The sequence below is a fragment of the Pyrus communis genome, chromosome 9, assembly GCF_963583255.1.
Source record: "Pyrus communis chromosome 9, drPyrComm1.1, whole genome shotgun sequence".
In the NCBI taxonomy this organism is placed as follows: domain Eukaryota; kingdom Viridiplantae; phylum Streptophyta; class Magnoliopsida; order Rosales; family Rosaceae; genus Pyrus; species Pyrus communis.
Window position 1 is genome coordinate 1423531 of NC_084811.1, and position 21153 is coordinate 1444683.

The 21153-nt window shown below is 37.6% G+C and overlaps 2 protein-coding genes across 3 annotated transcripts; one reads left to right on the forward strand and one right to left on the reverse strand.

Moving 5' to 3' along the window:
- The first annotated feature begins 3983 nt into the window (after positions 1-3983).
- On the forward strand, positions 3984-12621 carry LOC137744850 (mediator of RNA polymerase II transcription subunit 14-like). Its single transcript, XM_068484658.1, has 8 exons — positions 3984-4451; positions 5411-6490; positions 6656-6753; positions 7028-7205; positions 7324-8302; positions 8416-9431; positions 9944-11022; positions 11397-12621. The coding sequence occupies exons 1-8, from the start codon at positions 4236-4238 to the stop codon at positions 12154-12156; spliced, it is 5406 nt and encodes a 1801-aa protein (XP_068340759.1). The 5' UTR covers positions 3984-4235; the 3' UTR covers positions 12157-12621.
- Positions 12622-13451: 830 nt separating this feature from the next.
- On the reverse strand, positions 13452-19217 carry LOC137745930 (transcription factor UNE12-like). 2 transcript variants are annotated; one of them, XM_068485962.1, is made up of 7 exons: positions 18309-19217; positions 17514-17618; positions 15404-15520; positions 15038-15103; positions 14818-14883; positions 14333-14404; positions 13452-14071 (listed from the first exon to the last, which is right to left on the reverse strand). In XM_068485962.1, exons 1-7 carry the CDS (start codon positions 18657-18659, stop codon positions 13841-13843), a joined length of 1008 nt encoding a protein of 335 aa, XP_068342063.1. In that variant the 5' UTR covers positions 18660-19217; the 3' UTR covers positions 13452-13840. The 2 variants fall into 2 exon arrangements, with proteins under 2 accessions (XP_068342063.1, XP_068342062.1); XM_068485961.1 differs by having other exon boundaries at positions 14327-14404; positions 18309-19213.
- Positions 19218-21153: the final 1936 nt, after the last annotated feature.

Here is a 21153-nt window from a genome sequence, read left to right on the forward strand (position 1 = left end):
ACATCAATCCTTCTCTTCCATTCGAGTTCCTCAATCGTAGATGAAACTTAGGCTGCTCCACCGGTCCATATACGTTAGGGAAATTTTATTTAAACTCATGTAACTTATTTTTACACCTAACTTAAATTTTAAAGGTTAATTGTCTATTTTACCTTATTGCATAATTACTATTAAGTACAAAATAAAATTAATAATAAAACTCAAATTTATCAATAAACCCAAATACTATACTTAAACCCTACGATTATTGTTTGTTCATCCTACTTCATTCTGGCTAAAACGCTAATAGCTTTCAAAGAGAAAAATGTCACATCCCGGCCCGGAGCGGATCACTTCCCGGGCCCGCTCCACCACCGTAGCACGATATTGTCCGCTTTGGGCTTACCATTCCCTCACGGTTTTGTTTTTGGGAACTCACGAGCAACTTCCCAGTGGGTCACCCATCATGGGATTGCTCTAGCCCCCTTCTCGCTTAACTTTGGAGTTCCTACGGAACCCAAAGCCAGTGAGCTCCCAAAAGGCCTCGTGCTAGGTAAGGATGAGAATATACATTTAAGGATCACACCCCTGGGCGATGTGGGATGTCACAAAAAACGTATAACATTTCTTACCTTTATGAATTGCACAGGGTAAACAAATCCTTTCGGGAGTACCATGAGACATTGAGCAAGGGCTTCCTGTGAGAATAATATCAGATTCAACATATACTCTTCGGATTACCATGGAACCTAATCAAACGATTTGGTTTCAAGACACAATACATAACCTATATTCACCTATAAATCAAGCAAGGAGAGGAAATATATAATGATATGAATCAAGCAAGGAGAGGAAATATATAATGATGTTAAGAAGAATGCTTTTACGGAAGCCATTGAAGGGGTCAATTATGAGAGTTTGATGTCTATGCAGGATTTGTCTAAGAATCATGCCTGGAGAAGATTTCAAAATATTGTCAACATCTATAGAAGTGTCAGTCTTGTTGTTAGCTATGGCTGAATTCACACCTCAATTCTCAATGTCCATTTCCAGACAGCGTAAATATAGAGTTAAAAATCAAATAGTTGTAAAAATAAATCCACATATTGAATTGGGTTTATGGGGATATATTAGGTTTAAAGATATATTAATAGTTTAGTTAAAAATCAAATAGGTGCAAAGAGTAAGTTGAGTGTAGAAATAGGTTACATGGGTTTAAATAAAATTTCCCTATACGTTATCAGTAGCATTATAAGAGCCCTAAAGACTAAATGTAAATATATCATCGTATTAAAAAAAAAAAAAAAAGACAATGAATTTATAGAACTTAAATATCATTGGGTGCTTGTTGATTATTCAAGTTTTCTACTGAGTTTTCCTTATACGAAAATTGCACACGTTTTGTTATAAAATTTGGTACACCTATATGAACGCGTACCGTGGAAAAACCCTTCAATATGTATGTTTAGTTGATGCATTGCTTTGCTTTGTAGATTATGTATGCAGTTCAAGCAGCCATTAAACATTCTTCAACCCTGGGTTAAAACTCAAATTGCCATTTCTATTCCCCTCAAAACTCAACCCAACCCAAGGCTAAAATGTGGCCTAAAACCTAAAACTCAAATGGAAGACAAATTTAGCCCAGGATTAGTGGGGCTGACCCACTATATATGTATATTTTATTTAGTTTTATATTTATAAATTTATTGAATCCAACGGTTAAGATCTAATTTGATGAAATTTAACGGTAAAAAATTTTTAACGGTCCAAATTTAAATCTAACGACTAAAATAATTTTAAAAAAAAATTTCATTTGTTTCATATTTTTTCATAGTGTTTAACGAGTTTCATGGTGTCGGTTAGTGATTTTTCAGTATTTGTCAGAATCTAAATATTTTTAGGTTAAAATATTCATAAAATTAAATTAGGATAGTTTACATAATTTTTTATTTTAAAAAAAGTTACTTTAAGAAAAAATATTAGTCTAAATTCATTCTTTAATAATCTGGGGCTAAAATTTTAGCCCAGAAATGTTAGAGCAGAAAAGCTATTTCTGGGTTAAAATCTAAATTTTCTGAGCTAAAAATTTTAGATTTTATGCAAGGGTTGAAGATGGTCTTAAAAAGCAAATTGTAGCACCTTAGGCAGTGGCAGCCAGAATTTGATTGCAATTGGAAGAAAAAAAAAAAAAAAAGCTGATTACACTAGAGACCTTTTTTATTGCATGCATGCATATATATATATATATATTTTTTTTTTTTAAGGAGAAGGGAGAGAGTTATAAACTATGACAATAATTTAGAGGGAGGGAGTTTCAAACCTAGGACGCATGAGTAGAAACTTAACACCTTATTCACTAGGGTAATGGACCGCATGGCGTGCATATAAGCTTACTTTTAAGTTCAACTTCTTGTATTTTGTTGGTACTAAATAAGTCTAGGTTTTTTTTTTATGCTTAATAAACATACACCAGAGATTTCACAAATGTTATTTTCATTGTATACTAACATCAAATGCTCAAATTAAACACATATTGGTTAATGGAAGACAACGACTTTAGCTACCTGGAACATGTATAAAATTGTCAAGCAAAGGTCTTTCAAAATTTTTGCGGGGAAGTCCTTTTTTTTTTTTTTAATTTTTTATATATATATTTATTTTAACAAACGATATAATCTACACATTATGTGGTTCAAATTCGCATTTGGCGATAATCAAACCTAAGACCTTTCACTTACAACTGAAGATGAATACTACTAGACAACAGTCTTAAGCGGCGAAGTCTTGAATTAAATTGGTGGAAAAGTAAGTTATTGGGTCAAATACATCCAATGCATCCACCTTCCCTCCGCTACTGACCTTAGGTTTGCTGCAACAGCAGCTTAAGTTTGAGTACGTACGTGCATGTTGGGTTCTTGAACAACCATTACCCTTCGTTATTCCGGAAAGCTTTTCATCCACTAAATTATTTCTTGTAAATACTTTTCCGAAATTTGATACAAAGCATCATGTCAATTTTGAAAAATACTAAATTCTAGATTCAACTTGCTTTGGATATGTGTATATTTTTTTTATTAAATGATTTTTAAATTACTCTAATTTATGAGAAGCACGAGTGGACACATTACCTTGACCAAATAACTCCGGATAAGTAATAGGAGTACAAGATTAACAAACAAGAAAGTTAAGATTTTATATCATTGAAAGAAAATAAAAATAAAATTTTTATATGGGATTTACTTAAATAAATATTATGCGAGGTTGTTCATACTGTGTGAATTTTCAGTAAAAAAACAACGTAATTAAAAGATGGTATGTTGATAAAATGAACGCATAAATTTTATTTTTTATACACATCTCATCTGTTAGGTATTATAACGAAGCCAGATTGACATTGCCACATACGTTTTTCTCCAAATTTGAAGATATACAATTTTTTTTAATTAAGTAAACTATTTTGTCATTCGGCGATTGTCACGTTACAAGAATGCAACAACTCCACGTAAATTTTTCTTCAAACATATACTTATTTAAAAGCGAATCATTTAACTTTTATTTTGCCACCCAACACATGCCACGTTGCGGGAATGTAACAAGTGACATGAAAGAAAAACAATTAAAAGGAAAAAAGAGAAAAGAAACAAGTTGAGTAGTGTTATTCATACCATGTTTTAATGCCATATTTCTATATTACCTTAGGTGTCATCTGATATGGACAAACACATCATTTGAAAAATTTGCAAAATCCAAGGAAATGAAGGAGAAAGACTTCTCGTATACCACAATAATCGTTTAATTAACTAGTTTTTCTTAATTATTAGTTTATTAAATAATGAACTAAATTTAAAATTCTGATTAATTCAAATGATGTAACTGTTTACATCAAATGTCATATTAGATAGTATAAAAATATAATAAAAAAATATAGTATGAATAACATCTGTCAAAGAAGTTTGGAAATTGGAACCAATCAGTACAAAGCAAAATGAATTTAATCCACCCTGACCCATGCATTTCACTTCCTCCTCCTCTCTCTCTCTCTTTCTCCCTCTAGAACTCTCAAAAGTTGAAAACTTTCGAAAGAATCAGAAGCCCTTGACGAACACGACGACGCCTATGGAGAGAGAGCTGAAAGAGCACAGTAGCTCCCTTCTCTCTCTCTCTCTCTCTACAAACCCTAACGCCCTAATCTTCTCCCAGCAGCTGCGGATCTTTCGAATCCCAATCTGATTTCTCTCAATTCCGGAACCACAAGAATGGCGTCGGAGCTAGGGCAACAGACGGTGGAGTTCTCCGCCCTGGTGAGCCGCGCCGCCGAGGAATCCTTCCTCTCGCTGAAAGAGCTCACAGACAAATCGAAGGCGGCGCCGGACCAGTCCGATACCGATAAGAAAATTGGACTGCTCAAGTACTTGGCTAAGACCCAGCAACGCATGCTCCGGCTCAATGTCCTCGCCAAGTGGTGCCAACAGGTCTCGTTATTCTACTGCCTCACTCAAGAAATCGATTTTGGGTTTTTATTTGGCGGCCAATTGGGTGTAAAAGTTATACATTTTGTGTCATATTTTGTGAATTATGCGTTAAATTATGTTACTTTACGGTTGTTTTTGGTGGGAGGATACGAATTCGGTTTCTTCGGTGGGTTCGTTTCTGTTCCTTAGAAAATTGTAATGCAAGTTAAAGGCTTTATCCTTTTCGGACTAGAAAATAGGTTTCGGTTTGTTGTAGCAAAATTTGTGCTTCAAAGAATATTAGAATGTAGGATTAAATTGTATTTTCTTTTTTTTCCGATTCGATGTTTGCTTGTACTTTTGGTATTGTTTTCTGCTCGAGGGTTCAGGCTTTGATTTGGCTTTCAAATGGAGTGGAGATTATACATTACAATTTCCCTTTCAAATTGTGTTAAATAATGTCAGTTTAGGGACTTTCGGCTAGGAAAAAGCTGAGGGTTTATGGGGTTTGATTTAGGACTTTGTAAATATGTCTGTGTCTCTTTACTTCTTGGGTTTGAATAATGGGAATTAAGGGTTTTGTTTTGGCTAGGAAAGGAAAAATGGGGTCTTCGGTGTTATTTGTGTTTTCTCCCTTCTGGGATATGGAAGATGATTTGCTGGTGCATGTTTCTTTATGTCTTTAGGTGGTTTAAAAGGTGACTTATACGACAGTTTATTAGCTCGTGATAGGAACTAGTTGTTTTATCGTAGGGTACACAGTGGTGTCTGAATTTTGAAAGTCAAAAGCAATGCCATGGATGTGTTTATTGGTTAGTGTGAAGTTCTATGAACCATGCCTTATGCTGATATGCCCAGAGTTTATAGTGTCCCCGATGCTTCATGTTCCATGAAATTTATTTTAATCCCTATAAGCACTTTTCAACTCGGAAGCTATAAATTTTCAGGTATTAATAATATCCATGCATTTCTATTTGCAGGTCCCGTTAATACAATACTGTCAGCAACTTACCTCCACTCTATCAAGTCATGATACCTGTTTCACTCAAGCAGCAGATTCACTATTTTTCATGCATGATGGGCTGCAGCAAGCTTGTGCTCCTGTTTATGATGTTCCATCTGCAATTGAAATCCTCCTAACAGGGTTATATAAGCGTTTGCCGAAATGTGTAGAAGACGTGGGCATCCAGAGCTCACTAAATGAGGAACAGCAGAAGCCGGCTTTGAAAAAGCTGGACACACTTGTGCGATCTAAATTACTGGAAGTATCACTTCCAAAAGAAATTACTGATGTTAAAGTCTCCGATGGTACAGCAGTGCTTCGTGTTGATGGAGAATTCAAGGTTTTGGTGACTCCAGGCTACCGAGGGCACCTGTCAATGTGGAGGATACTGCATTTGGAACTGCTTGTTGGTGAGAGAAGTGGACCTGTAAAGCTTGAAGTATCGCGGCGGCATCTTCTTGGGGATGATTTAGAGCGCAGAATGGCTGCTACAGAAAATCCGTTCATGATATTATACTCAGTTCTACATGAGCTTTGTGTTGCACTTATCATGGGCACTGTCACAAGGCAAGTACAAGCTCTTCGGCAAGGGAGATGGAAAGATGCAATTCGATTTGAGCTCATATCCGATGGGAGCATGAGTCATGCAGGGACATCTGCCTCTGCGCAGTTAAATCAAGATGGAGAAACTGATTCATCTGGTCTACGAACGCCAGGGTTAAAATTTTTATACTGGTTAGATTTTGATAAAAACAATGGTATTTCTGATTCAGCATCATGTCCGTCTATAAAAATTGAACCAGGACCGGATCTGCAGATAAAGTGTCTTCATAGCACATTTGTTATAGATCCATTAACTGGAAAGGAGGCAGAATTTTCTCTTGACCAAAACTGTATTGATGTTGAGAAGTTGCTTCTGAGAGCCATCTGCTGTAACAGATATACTCGTCTGCTTGAAATTCAGAAAGAGCTGGTGAAAAATGTTCAAATCTGGCGAGGTGCAGGGGATGTTTCTCTTCAGTCTCATGTGGAAGAAGCGGATGTTGACCATAAAAAGGTTGTTTCACGTTTTCTTGTTACTTGTTTCTGGTTCTTCATTCTGGTTATTCTTTTTTTTTTTTTCCTTCTTAAATGTAGTGTCAGGATAATACTGTATTTTCATGAATGTGTTTTTCATGGTTCATTTTCTTCACATTTTGATATCCTAATTTTCTGTGTGCAGAAAGAAGATAAGTCCCATGCTGGAGAATATGAAGGGCAGGAAGTATTATGTGCGCGTGCCTATGGCTCGTCATTTTTCACCCTGGGAATAAACATTAGGTATCCTTGCTAATACGGTTATCAGTATATTATTACAGGATATATGAATTAAGACTTGCCAATGGACTTAAAAAACTGATTGGATGAACTAAGAAAGATGTGCAGCCAATATTGTTTCTGGTTAGACTTTGGAACAAGTTCTTGATGTGCTTTTTAGGAGTTTTCCTGATTCTTAGAATCTGAGGACATTCTTGGTGGTTCATTCAGACGCAACTTTGGTATTCTTAAGTAGATGCTTTAGAAAGGTGTCTTCTGTAACATTTTTGACTTGCAGGAATGGGCGATTTCGTCTTCAGTCCTCTCGTAATATTCTTGCTCCTTCGGGAGTTTTGTCTGAATGTGAAGATGCTTTAAATCAAGGAAGTATGACTGCAGCTGAAGTTTTCATAAATTTGAGAAGCAGAAGTATTTTGCACTTATTTGCATCTACTGGCCGATTTCTAGGGCTTGAGGTAAACATTCTCTTTCTTCTTTTGACATTATTTTCAAGAAGAAAAATCACTAGGGCTTGCCTGCTGGACTGTTGACGGTTACGTGCGGATTCACTGTATATGAACTGTGTTCTTGCAGGTGTATGAACATAGTTTTCCTGCAGTTAAAATACCGAAGAACATTTTGAATGGTTCAACTATGTTGCTAATGGGGTTTCCTGATTGCGGGAGCTCTTATTTCTTGCTGATGCAACTTGATAAGGACTTTAAACCCCTATTTAAATTGCTTGAAACTCAGCCAGATCTGTCTAGAAAACCCGATTCTTTAAATGACTTAAACCAAGTGATGCGGATCAAGAAAATTGATGTTAGCCAGATGCAGATGCATGAAGATGATATGAATTTAAGCTTGCTTGACTTGGGAAAACTACAATCCTTTCTGCCCAGTTCCAGGGGTTCTAATCAGTCTTCTGAAAATGGTCTTCTTTCGGATATCAGCCACGAAGGTTCTATGCCTATTACAGGGTGTCCACCTTCGAGTTTTTCTTCTGTTGTAGATGAAGTGTTTGAACTAGAGAAGGGGTTATCTGTGCTTCCTTTTTCTGTTCCTGGTTCTCATTTTGGATCTGCTCCGATGAATCGTCCCTCTCCTAAATGGGAAGGAGTTATGCAGATATCACAGTTAAATAATTCTTCAAATCTTTCTAGCATGGCCACCCACTATAATGGATCCTTATATCCATCAAATAATTTGAAGGGCCCCGTACATTCTGCTTCTCTTGGTAATCTACCTTCTGGTCCAGGAAGGAGTGCCACTGTGAGGAAAATACCAGTGTCAAAATCTGATCAGGATTTGGCTTCTCTTAGGTCTCCACAGTCAGTTGAGTATGGTTCTGGTACTTCAATGGATGAAGATCAGCTGAGATTTATGAATGAAACTTCAAAGGGTGCAATATATGGGAATAAATCATCCCGGTTATTATCTCCACCTCGGTCTACTGGTCCCAGAATTTCTGGGCCTAGTGTGAGACCCAACGGGCCCAAAAGTACACCTAATGGGCCTTTAACTGGACCTTCCAGAGTTGCCGGATCAAACTCATGTGCAACCACTCCCGTATGTAAGACACTTTCTCTGTGATATTTATATTATGAGGGAAACCTGCATTGTGCATATTTTTTTAGTACTATTTATACTCTACTGAGATTGCTACACTTTTTTTTTCTTTGCCAGCCCAGGCCCCAGATTCGGGAGTATGTCATAGCCCTAACCATGATGTTTCGAAAAATGATATAAAACCTCGCAAACGCACAGTTTCAGATATGTTGAATTTGATCCCATCACTTCAGGGTGTGGAAGCCGATTCAGGAGTTTTTAAAAGGAGGAAAACTTCTGAAGTAACTCGTCCTCATCAGTCTTCTTCACAGATGCTTATGTCAAGGGATATAATTTCAAAATTTGAAGTATACGGTTACGGGGATCTGATATCTGAAGCAAATAAGGGAAATGCACCTTCCAGCATTTATGTTTCAGCTCTTCTTCATGTGATCAGACACTGTTCTCTTTGTATTAAGCATGCCAGATTAACTAGCCAGATGGCGGCTCTGGACATCCCTTATGTTGAAGAAGTGGGTCTAAGAAGTACATCATCAAACATATGGTTTCGACTTCCATTTGCCAGAGGTGATGCATGGCAACACTTATGCTTGCGACTTGGCAGACCTGGAAGCATTTATTGGGATGTCAAAATAAATGACCAGCATTTCAGGGATTTGTGGGAACTTCAGAAAGGAAGCAATAGTACACCTTGGGGTTCTGGTGTTCGAATTGCCAATACATCTGACATTGACTCTCATATTCGCTATGATCCAGAGGGTGTTGTTCTTAGTTATCAGTCTGTGGAGGCTGATAGTATTAAGAAGTTAGTGGCAGACATCCAAAGACTTTCTAATGCAAGAATGTTTGCCCTTGGGATGCGGAGATTGCTTGGTGTAAGAGCAGATGAGAAGCCAGAAGAAAGTAGTACAAACCCTGATTTTAAAGCACCAGGAGTCAAAGTTTCTCCTGAGGCAACTGATAGACTATCTGAGCAAATGCGAAGGGCATTTAGAATTGAGGCTGTTGGACTTATGAGTCTGTGGTTCAGTTTTGGATCAGGTGTCCTTGCTCGCTTTGTTGTAGAGTGGGAATCAAGTAAAGAGGGTTGTACTATGCATGTAACCCCCGACCAACTTTGGCCCCATACCAAGGTACATTCATCTGCTTTATTTTTTCTGGTTTGTTTGTTTTAGCATTTTCAATTGATGGCATTCTTATTTGGTGTGAAGTGATGTTTTATGAATCTTAATTGTTTACCTTATGTGAAACTGAGTCCTGCATGCATCCTTGGGATTTTGTTTTCTTCAGTGGTTGTGCCTGAACATGCCATCTTTAATGAATTTAATAGAAATCTTCGGAAATTTCAAAATATAATTTCAACTATTTTCTGGTGGTGTCATGGAAAAATCTTTTGATATTGGATTAGGATTTGTTAAGTGCCTTAATGACATCAAAAAGGTACATTAAAACTGCATGCACAATTCTATCAAAGTTGCTTTACGAAGGATTACATCAAAATGTAATCATTGAAAAATAGTTTTTGACATGCATTCGAAGCAATTTTGATATATGTATTACAGAGATAACTTTATATTTCTCCCCAATTTTTTTTTCTGATTAAAAATATTTGCATTAATAACAATACCTTGTCTGTTCTTTACAGTTCCTGGAAGATTTCATAAATGGAGCTGAAGTTGCTTCACTTTTGGATTGCATTCGACTCACTGCAGGGCCCTTGCATGCTCTTGCAGCTGCAACACGACCTGCACGAGCTAGTCCTATCCCGGGGGTCCCTGGAGGAGCAGTCCTCTCTTCTATCCCAAAGCAGGCTGGGTACTTACCATCTCAGGGCCTTATGCCTACTAGTTCAACCACAAATGCCGGACAGTCTCCTGGCCCTATGGGGAACCCAGTTTCATCTCCTTCTACAGGGCCTCTTGCAAATCATAGCCTGCATGGGGCTGCTGGGTTAGCTGGTGCTGGCCGAGGTGGACCTGGCATTGTACCCAGCTCACTGTTGCCCATTGATGTCTCTGTTGTGCTACGTGGACCCTATTGGATACGGATCATATACCGAAAGCACTTCGCAGTTGACATGCGCTGTTTTGCAGGAGATCAGGTTTGGTTGCAACCAGCAACCCCACCCAAGGGGGGCCCTTCCATTGGTGGGTCACTACCTTGCCCTCAGTTTAGACCATTTATTATGGAGCATGTAGCCCAAGAATTGAATGGTTTAGATACTAATTTCACCGGTGGTCAACAGACAGGACTGTCAAGTTCAATCAATCAAACCCCCAGTTCAGGCTCCCAACTGTCTACTGTAAATGGAAATAGGGTTAACCTCCCTGGTTCTGCTGCTATGTCCAGGACAGGCAACAAGCAAGTAGCTGGTTTAAACCGTGTCGGAAATGCTTCTCCGGTATCCTCAAATTTGGCTGTTGTGAGCTCAGCAGGGCCGGCTTTACGTAGATCCCCAGGTCCTGGTGTCCCTGCTCATGTGAGAGGAGAACTGAATACAGCCATTATTGGTCTTGGAGATGACGGAGGGTATGGAGGTGGTTGGGTTCCTCTTGTTGCTCTTAAAAAGGTGCTAAGAGGTATTCTCAAGTACCTTGGAGTTCTATGGCTATTTGCCCAGCTACCAGGGCTCTTGAAAGAGATTTTGGGGTCAATTCTGAAAGACAATGAAGGCACACTTCTAAATTTAGACCAGGAGCAGCCTGCATTGAGATTCTTTGTTGGGTAAGTGCTTTCAGGCGAATCTTTACACATCTCAGAAACTTTATTTTCGAATTCTTATTCTTAATCTTTTGATGGTGTGATTCCATCTTTTTTATCGTTGTTGAGGAGTTACGCTAAAACAAAGGGAAGTGCCCTAAGAAAACATCCTGACAAGGTGGACACACTGATACACGTTTGTGGTATTTATGTTTATTAAAACTTCCCTATTTTATGTTCAATACTTGTACCAGATCACTTTCAGTTAGTTATGTTACATGATAATATTCACCCTTAACATTAGTGGTCCTCAGGTGATGTTTATCCGTACAAGGTTTTGCTAAATACTTCCAGGCTTATCTACTTGTTCTTTGATCTGATTGCTTGTGTTTCTGCAGTGGCTATGTATTTGCAGTAAGTGTTCACAGAGTTCAACTTCTTCTTCAAGTACTGAGCGTGAAACGATTCCATCAGCAGCAGCAAGGGCAACAGCCAAATATAAACACTGCCAATGATGAATTATCTACAGCCGAAATAGGAGAAATATGTGACTATTTCAGTCGGCGTGTTGCTTCAGAGCCTTATGATGCATCTCGTGTCGCATCATTCATTACTCTCCTTACCTTACCCATATCAGTTCTAAGAGAATTCTTGAAATTAATAGTATGGAAAAAAGGACTAGCCCAGGCACAAGGGGGAGATGTAGCACCTGCTCAAAAACCCCGTATTGAATTATGCCTTGAAAACCACTCTGGCTCGAGTATGGATGGGAGCTCAGATAACTCATCTGTTGCCAAAAGTAATATTTATTATAATCGGCCTCATAACTCGGTTGATTTTGCACTGACACTTGTTCTTGATCCTGCTCACATACCTCATATAAACGCCGCTGGTGGAGCTGCATGGTTGCCATACTGTGTCTCAGTGAGGTTGAGGTATTCATTTGGCGAAAATCCTAACGTGTCCTTTCTTGGTATGGAAGGAAGCCATGGAGGTCGAGCTTGCTGGTTGCGCGTTGATGACTGGGAGAAGTGTAAAAACAAGGTTGCTCGAACTGTGGAACATCAGGGTAGTTCGGGAGTAGACAGTAGTCAAGGAAGGTTAAGAATCGTAGCTGACTACGTGCAAAGGACACTGCATATGTGCTTCAAGGGTTGAGGGATGGTAGTGGGGTTAGTGCAACCTCCGGGGCAACTTGATAGGTTGTGTCACTCAGATAGATACTTTTGAACTACTTCATTCGGGATTAAATCTCGATGATTTTAGCGCAGATTGACCGTGGCTAGTGTTCCATTTTTCAGTTCTCAGTTTGTTGCAGGAGGAGAAACTCGTAGTGATAGGGTGGGAGAGCAAATCTGGAGGTAGGGGAATTGCCGGGAGACGGTGGCCTTTTAGAATATAGTTGCAGAGGTTAGCAAGGAGAATGACGGGGCGGTGATGGCGGAGATGGCCTAATATCTTTCTTTCTTTTGCTGGTTTGGTTCTTTTGATGATAGGGTGTACATTATTTTGGACATTTTCTGATAATTGTTGTACAAATCAGGCTTTAATTGGTTATACTTTGTAAACATTTTGTTTCCTGCAGTGGGTCATTTCTCAAGTAACTGTTAACAGATGTGAAAATTTTACAACTTTTCCAGTTTTACCGCCCGGTAGTTTACTCAAACAAGTGAATTTCATTCGCCTAGCCCCATCTGAGCGCTAGGCAGCTAGTCATCATCATGATAAATCTCTAAGCATTTGAAAATACAAAAACAAAAAAAAGCTCCTGAACTTACCTAGGCAGCCGTCTAAACTCGTCTAGGTCGCTACTCTTACTTAGAATGAAAATAGATATCTTTCAAGTCGAACATTATGTCATTGCTATTTGATTTTGATCAATTTAGCAACCAGGATTTGATTTCCGAATAATTTAGGCAATTTTTTAAGATTAGACAAAGGGGTCAAATTACAATCGTATGAATTTATACAGTGATTGATCTGGAGTTACAGAAATTGGATTGGAAATCAACAACCAGCTTCATTTCACTTTCTAGGCACTGCAAAACAAGGAATTCTTTTCCAACGTAACTTGATCATTTATTTAAATCTCACTTGCCAGTATTAACTCTTCAACTTATCTTCCCAATAAATTAAGTTAAAAGGACACGTGTCACTCAAGTAGATAAGTCACAAAAAAACCACTGAATTTTAGGTGCAAAGAATTTAAACACCATTGGCACTTAGTAGTACTTTCGTTTTCGCTTTTGATTATTATTATTATTATTTTAGAAGATGTCATTTTCCATCTTTCTACCCCCAATAACCTTCCCTTCAATAATGATTCATCAAATTTGAAAAAAGTACTCGCCTCACTTTTAAAGAAACAACAAACTCAGATCCATATTTTTCTGCAAAACCAGAAGCTTCCAACATATCTTTACAAGACAAGCAACCATCATCCAACTTTCAACTTGCATAAAAAACAATATATATTTCTGAAAATACAATAATGCAAAACCCTACATCCCTTTTGGTTGGCCCCATCTCCCATTATCCATACAAGAAAAATTGAAGAGTTCCCACCACCAAATATTAAGGTCACACTCATTCAACTAACCCCACCATTGATATTACAAGAGGAAACACATCAATTTTGCTTTTGAAAAATTCTCCCCTAGGGTTTCCAATGGCATGACAATCAGTCCCTTGTTTGACAAAACTCAAAAAATTAGAGTGATCTTGACCTGTAAGTATATCCGTTGTCATGAGTGACAAGGATACTAGGCGGAACGTGGGGTCCATAAGCGTGCTGGGAGGCGTGGATGGGGGCATGTAGTAGTGGATGCTTTGTTGGATAGGCTTATGAGGAGGAGTTTGATTCCGGCTTCACCATTGTCGTTGCGTCAGGTTGATGTGTCCGGAAGATTGCTGGGGCGAGGGATATGGGCATGATGCAGAGTGCCTTGGACTGAAGGAACTGCATGGCAGCTCCTACATCTTCTTCCATCAGCTTAGCAACTTGCTGTTCTGTGCCATCGTTCGACCACTTCTCCCATGCTTGTTGATTGGTTCCTCCTTCCATGCCCTCCCCCTTCATTGGAATAAAAGCAAAAACCGAAAAATAGTCAAAATACAGTAGACAGAAAAGGCGAATTAGTACATAGACTACTCTCATTTATCAATACATTGTAAACTGTTCATCAAGCCTAGTTATGTATTAGAGAAACTTTTGTAATTATAACATATGTGCATTTGACGTGGTGAACTGTATGAATCTAATAGCGAATTCTAATACACATGCTGCCTCCATAATATGTCGATCAATTTAAAAAATGTGCAGTTAAACCTCAACTGCTGATAGGGGTACGTCAGCAACAAGCTGAGCCACTGCACCTGCTCCCCCGAGTCGACTCATACTCAAAACCTGTTTCCATAAAAACAAAATCAGATCGATAAGCATCAAGAAAATAAATTGATTAACTCCAAAATTTTGAACAACGTTGTATAACTTGTGTCCTTTTCTATTTGATTATGACTTCATTGAAATATAGAGGTTCCAACCAGACAGTCATTTCAAGTTTGAAAAAATAATTAGTTCATACAAAGCAAGTATCAATGCCTTTAATGATGCCTCAGATATGCGACATGACCAGGACCTACCTTATGGTGAAAACATTTTGAAGACTTTAGCTTTTGGTACAAGTTTCCGAAGTAATAATGATTCAAAAAACACGTTTAATTTCGAAGCAGAAAACGTTTTTTTTGTTAAAAGGATGAGGAAGTATAATTATTTATTTTTTTGAGATGATGAATATATTTGAATTTTGATTCATATACCTTGACTTGGAGCCTTAGAAATTTTACATAATCCACAATTTCGTCAAGCATAGCTGCCCTGTCTGTCTGAACAAGGATATCATAACGTGTCAATACGTTTAGAATTTAATATTAAAAGCTAGGCGTATTCAAACATCGTTAATAATTTGACACGACGAAACAAGAAAAAAAGCGCAATTCATCCAGCAAAAGGTTCAAAAACTCGCTTTAAGACACTAACCTTGTTACAACTGGGTACCAATTCCTGCAAAGCCTTCATTCTTTCTGCAATTCTTTCCCGACGTAACTGCACCAAGAAGATAAATACGCATACGTATATTATTACTTACAGCACTGGATAAGCCGGCATAGGATTGGATGCCAGGATGAATTCTTAAGTATTTTCAGAAACGGAATCTTTGTTACTACAAAACTAGTACAGCCCTCAACGCTAATGAATAACAGATGACTTTATCAGTCACGATAAAATTGCGTAGGCTAAATATATGCAGAAGCGATTTGGACGTCTTCAATGAGAATGAACTTACTGCTAACTCTCCCACGAATAAGTGTCTAGGTTCTCTTAGATATGAAAATTTTAGCTTACCCGTTCAGCAATACTGTGGGGATCTGTTGCTTGGCCTCGCCTTGCTCGAACCCTTGGGCGGATGGCAGGAGAGTGATGGACAGCATTAGCCGGCCCTGGTGGTGGTTGGCTATGAAACTGCGGCACCAAGATTAACAAAATTAAGTCAATCCACAAATTATCCACATGCGTTGGGTTTGAACTAATGCATACTTAATCATCCGATGTGAGTACAGATACGTCAAAATTTAGCTGGACAATTGAAAGCTTTTGTATGATGTGCTCTTAATCAGCATAAGATAATATGTTTCAGATCGATCTCAATACAAGATTTCAACTTGGATTTCCATCAGATTAATCCTGACAGTCCGTAGTGGAACACTAACTTAGAACACCATCTTACAAGTCATTTCACATCCTTATTTAACTTTCCTATCATATGTTTTACAAGGAAGAGATAAACGAAATTACACGACAAGTCATTGAGTAAATTCTTGGCAACAGCTTGTGGGCGAGGATGACTGAATATTTAGTTGGACAAGTCAAGATGTTCTTAAGTTGTTTGTGCGTCTTTTGACCGTTTCAGTTTTGCCATTTAGAAGAAGTTTTACCCTGTTGAAATTCATATCTTGAACACATCTTTGATGTATTGTTCGTAGTTTTCAAACGAATATCAATCGTTGATTTGGTAATAACAAACAATTCATGCCTAGAACAAAAATAACCTATCAAACTCATTAAAAAAATTAAATAAATTCAGGATCCCCAAATTATGCACAAAAATCTGCATAAATCTGAATCAACCCTAGTCATCACCAGAAGTCAAAGTATTGAAAAAGTCAAACTAGTATGAGTCAACTCCATTTGAAGAACAGGAGCGCATGTTCCCACACTCCAAGAGGCTCGTGGCCACCATTAATCTTAGTATGACAAAGATTGCAATTAGAGAAACTCGAAAGGACCAAAATGTCCCTCGGACGGCAGAACTCTTCTACACGTTCGAACAACCCACGCGTTTATGGCGCCTTCTGTATGTCGGACACGTCTTACTAACAATTCTCTCCACTCTCTCTCAAGCGCGTGCACGACACTTCTTTACCTACTACTAATGTGATTGAAACAAAGCCCTTGATCACTACAATATTATCAACTGTACCCCTCACCCTCTAAGACCATCCACAATCCTTGGACTAAAAGTTAAAATTTTTAACCTTGAAAATTTAGATTTTAATCCATAAATAGTTTTTCTGCTCAAACCTTTTTGGTCTAAATTTTTTAGCCCGAAATTATTAAAGAATAAATTTAGGCTAATTTTTTCTTTTAAAGTAATTAAAAAAATATATATACACTATCATAATTTAATTTTATGAAAATTTTAACCTAAAAATATTTAAATTCTGATAAATATTGAAAATTCACTAAATTTGGATGAATTTTGAGTTCAATAATTTTTTTTACTTATTTTAGCCGTTGGATTTAAATTTGGTCGTTAGATCTTTTTTTTTACCGTTAGATTTGATTATATTCGATCTCAGCCATTAAATTCAATAAATGCTGAAAGACATGCCCATGTGGGTGGGGGCCTGCTGGTGGTTCCCACACCATTTTCTGGGCTAAATCCTGGGGGAATTTTCTTTTATTTGGCTTTTAGCTTTTAACCTACACATTTAGCATGGGTTGGATTGGGTTTTTTTTTGGGGGGGGGGGGGGGGGCGGGGGGAACCCGGGTTGGGGGGCGGTGGGGGGAACCCTAAAAAATAGCATTTTGCCTAGGTTGGGTTTGGTCACATGACATTGAATTATTAAATTAGAATGTCATATAACTGGTGAATTCGTTTTATGTAAGTTTCTCTCTCTCATAACACTTCAAGTTCAATAATGGCAACAATCTTACTATTTGGCCTTTGGAGAACATAACAGACATGATGGCATAATGCAGGACTTTACTTGCTAACGGTAGGTCAGCGTTGCATTCCAAACGACTATCGCGATGCTATGTGTTTTTACTTTTGCACATGACATTGCATTATCTATTTGAGATTGTATAGGGAAGTGTCTCGTACATGAAAGAGTGCATCTTTCAAATATCGAGGGCACTATAGTCATTATGAAATATTGGAGTTGGACGTACCTGGTGAGGAGGTTGCGGAGGGCGTGGCATTGGCCGGAGAGATGAGTGATTTTGCAAATGTCCAAATGCTGGAAACAAACTTGACATATGAACCGAATCTCTTTCCTGCCACACCAGACAATTACTACACCGTCAAGATTTGCAGACGTAAATTAGGTCAGTTAACTACGGCAATATGTCCGTCTCGTGACAACGGATAACAAGATTCGTTCACCAAATTAACCTTACAATACTTTTCATTTACAAGCACACCCTAACCCAGCTAGCGTCTACGTTCTCAACTCTCAAAACCAACAAAAGGAAAAGAAATTCTGGATTCCAAAATTCTTCCAAAAAAAGAAATATAAAAAAATAACAGAATAAAAAGAAAGAAAAATTCGTGCGTTTCAAATTCCAAAGAAAAAGCTGACTGAAACTGAAGGGGATCTTCTTTTCTTTCTATTTCAACACTTTTCTTGCAGCAAAGCAAAGGAATTTTCCATGGAAAACTCCATTCATTTTCCCGGAAAATGGCAAGCAAATCCGAAATCCGAAAAAAAAAAAAAAAAAAAAAAAAAAAAAAAAAAACATGTACACAATAAAAAATTGACAACTTGACATATTTTTTGGGCAAGAAAATACAATATTCGATGACTGCTCTAATTTACGAAAGTAGAAAATTCGAACTCTAAGACTGCTCGAAAGAGGCATTCAAACTCGGTACCATTATTCTGACCAACTGAACTAGCTTTCGAGAACTTTGATATCATAATCTTAAAACAAAATTAAGGTTAAAGTGGAGTGAGAGAGACTTACGTTAATTGAAGCAGAGACATTGGAAGTGTTTGTGTTGTTAGTATTATTGGCTTCAACAACTTCATCTCTGAACCTGTTGTCTTGCCCAAGAAACCTACCCTGCTCCAAGTTCAAACCCAACGGCATACCCAGCCCCATCCCAACTCCTCCTCCTCCTCCTCTGTACCCAGCACCACCACCCGAGGACCCAGCAGAACCCAGCTGCAGAGCCATGGGCATGGACCCCACTTCTCCTCCGTAGCCACCACCAGCTGACTCACCACCACCACCACCAGCACTATACGATGGCGGCACAGCTAGGATCTGCTCAAAGAAATCGTCTCCAAGTCCTTCTGGCGCATTTCCCGCCATATTACTTTCACTTGTACTGACAAAACTCCACCGGTTACTAATTTGTAACTGCAACTGCTCAGATGGGTTTTGCAATTTACAGTAAGAAAACGAAGGGTTTGGTGGGTAAACAAGTAAAGATGGGTTCTTGATGCTCTTTTTAGAGAGCGAGTCACAGAGAGAGAGAGAGAGAGAGAGAGAAACAGAGTGTGTCTGTGTATTGGGAAGTGGGAGGGAATTTGAGAAGTGGGGTTTTGTGTTGGTGAAATGGGTGTCAGACCCGATAACCCGGAAATGGTATTCAGGGATTTCGAGCTGGTTTTTCCAGAATCCCAGAGTGATGGGTTTTTGTTGGAGTTTTCTGGTTAGTTTTTAGAGAGAGAGACAGAGAGAGCTGCTCTTCTGAAAACCTTCTGTCTTCGGCTTTCTGAATTGCTTTGCTTTTGGGCTCTGAACACTCCGACTTGGGTTTGTGTGTGCGTGTGATTTATGGTTTCCAACTTCTAGAGAGAGAGAAAAGGAGGAGAGAGAGAGAGAAGCAAAATTTGCAGTCTTCGTGGGACGACAGTTTCTATAGTCCCACGCGCTTACAAGACAAGCTGTTTTTCTTCAAGAAAATAAGAAACAAAGCAATTTTTTCCTTGTCATTTTTGACAATTGAAAGAATATAAACAAAAATTTGAACTTAAACGCCAAGTAATAGGATGGTTAAAAGTTAAAACAAATCTTTTCTTTAAAGCCAAAATTCTAAAGACTTTTAAGGCGATTTGGTCTGAATATATTTTTACTTCTCATCTCAAGAACTTCGTTGCCATCCGCATATATGCTTATGGTCATTATTGTTCGACAAGGATTTTATGTGCGGTTTGACCATTGGAGATTGAATCTATCCAAGATTCGCTCGTTGCTTTACAAAAATTTCTAAAGATTTTTAAGGCGACTTGGTCAGAGTCCATTTTTACTTCTGAGACCAAACTCAATCCTTGGCTAAATGCTATTTTTTAGGTTTTATTCCCTCCAAATCCAATCCAACCCATGCTAAATGTGCGGGCTAAATGCTAAAAGCCAAACAAGAGCCAAATTCCCTCTAGGATTTAGCTCAGAAAATGGTGTGGGCACCACCAGCGAGACCCCACCCGCATGGGCATGTCTCCTAGGATTTATTGAATTTAACTACTGAGATCGAATATAATCAAATATAATGGTTAAAAAAAAATAATAATAATAATCTAACGGCCCAAATTTAAATTTAACGGCTAAAATAATTAAAAAAACTATTTAACTCAAAATTCATCCAAATTTATTGATTTTTCAATAGTTATCGAAATTTAAATTTTTTTAGGTTAAAATGTTTATAAAATTAAATTATGGTAGTGTACATAATTTTTTTTTAAATTACTTTAAAAGAAAAAATTAACCTAAATTTATTATTTAATAGTTTCGAGCTAAAAAATTTAGGCTAAAAGAGTTATAGAAGAAAAGTTGTTTATGAGCTAAAATCTAGGTTTTCTAGGTTAAAAATTTTAGGTTTTAATCCAATAGTTGAAGATGGTCTGATTTGAAGAACTTCATTGCTGTTCGCATATATGCTTTTGGTCGTCATTATTCGACAAAGATTTTTAATCGGTATTATGTGCAGTTGGATCACTGAAAACTGAAACTATCCAATATCCACTCATTGCTTTACAAACTTTTGAAAATGTTGTGTGTTATGTAACGGTGTAGTTACTATTCGTGGTGGTACTCGCAATTTAAGCGTATAAATTTGGTTAGAGTTTTGGCTATTTTGAATTAAGTGAGCTTAGGTACAAATCATGCTAGTTTTGAGAGCATACTCTCTCATACATGATTTAGCCACTTTACTCTCATACCTCGCCGAAATGAGAAATATTAACTCGTATAGAAGTGTTTTTAAAATAACTAAAAGCATTTTTAGAGAATATTTTTAGATTTCAAAAACATTTGAAGTGTTTCCTACTAAAAACACTAATTATGTGTTTCTTGCAGAAAACACTTCAAGTGTTTTTCCTGAATTCACTTTCAAAACACTTTTAAACAAGCCATTAATTAGATAGATTCAGTTATTTTAAAAACATTTTGAAAATAATCATCTCATAGATGATCCTAGCCGTCCAATGCATAAAAATATTGCAAAAAGCAAGTCCAACTTTTTAAAACGAGACAAGAGTGTTTCCATCAAATTTTACAACCTGAAAATATGGTATTATGTTTACTTCACGTAATTAAGTTTCTATGATTGGTTCATACATCTAGCTTTTGGTCCTCTTTCTTTTGCTTTCTTAAGTAATTAGGATAATCTTTTCTTAATTTCGTCCTTAGTTATAAGCCCTTCTCTAATCAAAGATAGCAACTCACTCCTTGCACGTTTTATGCGGATAATGCGACCTTTTTCATCATTTATTTCTAACGAACTGTTATTCACACCTTAAAATATAATCATTTCGAACTTTTTTTATTTGTAGTTTTATTTGTTTAATATTTCTAGGAAAATATT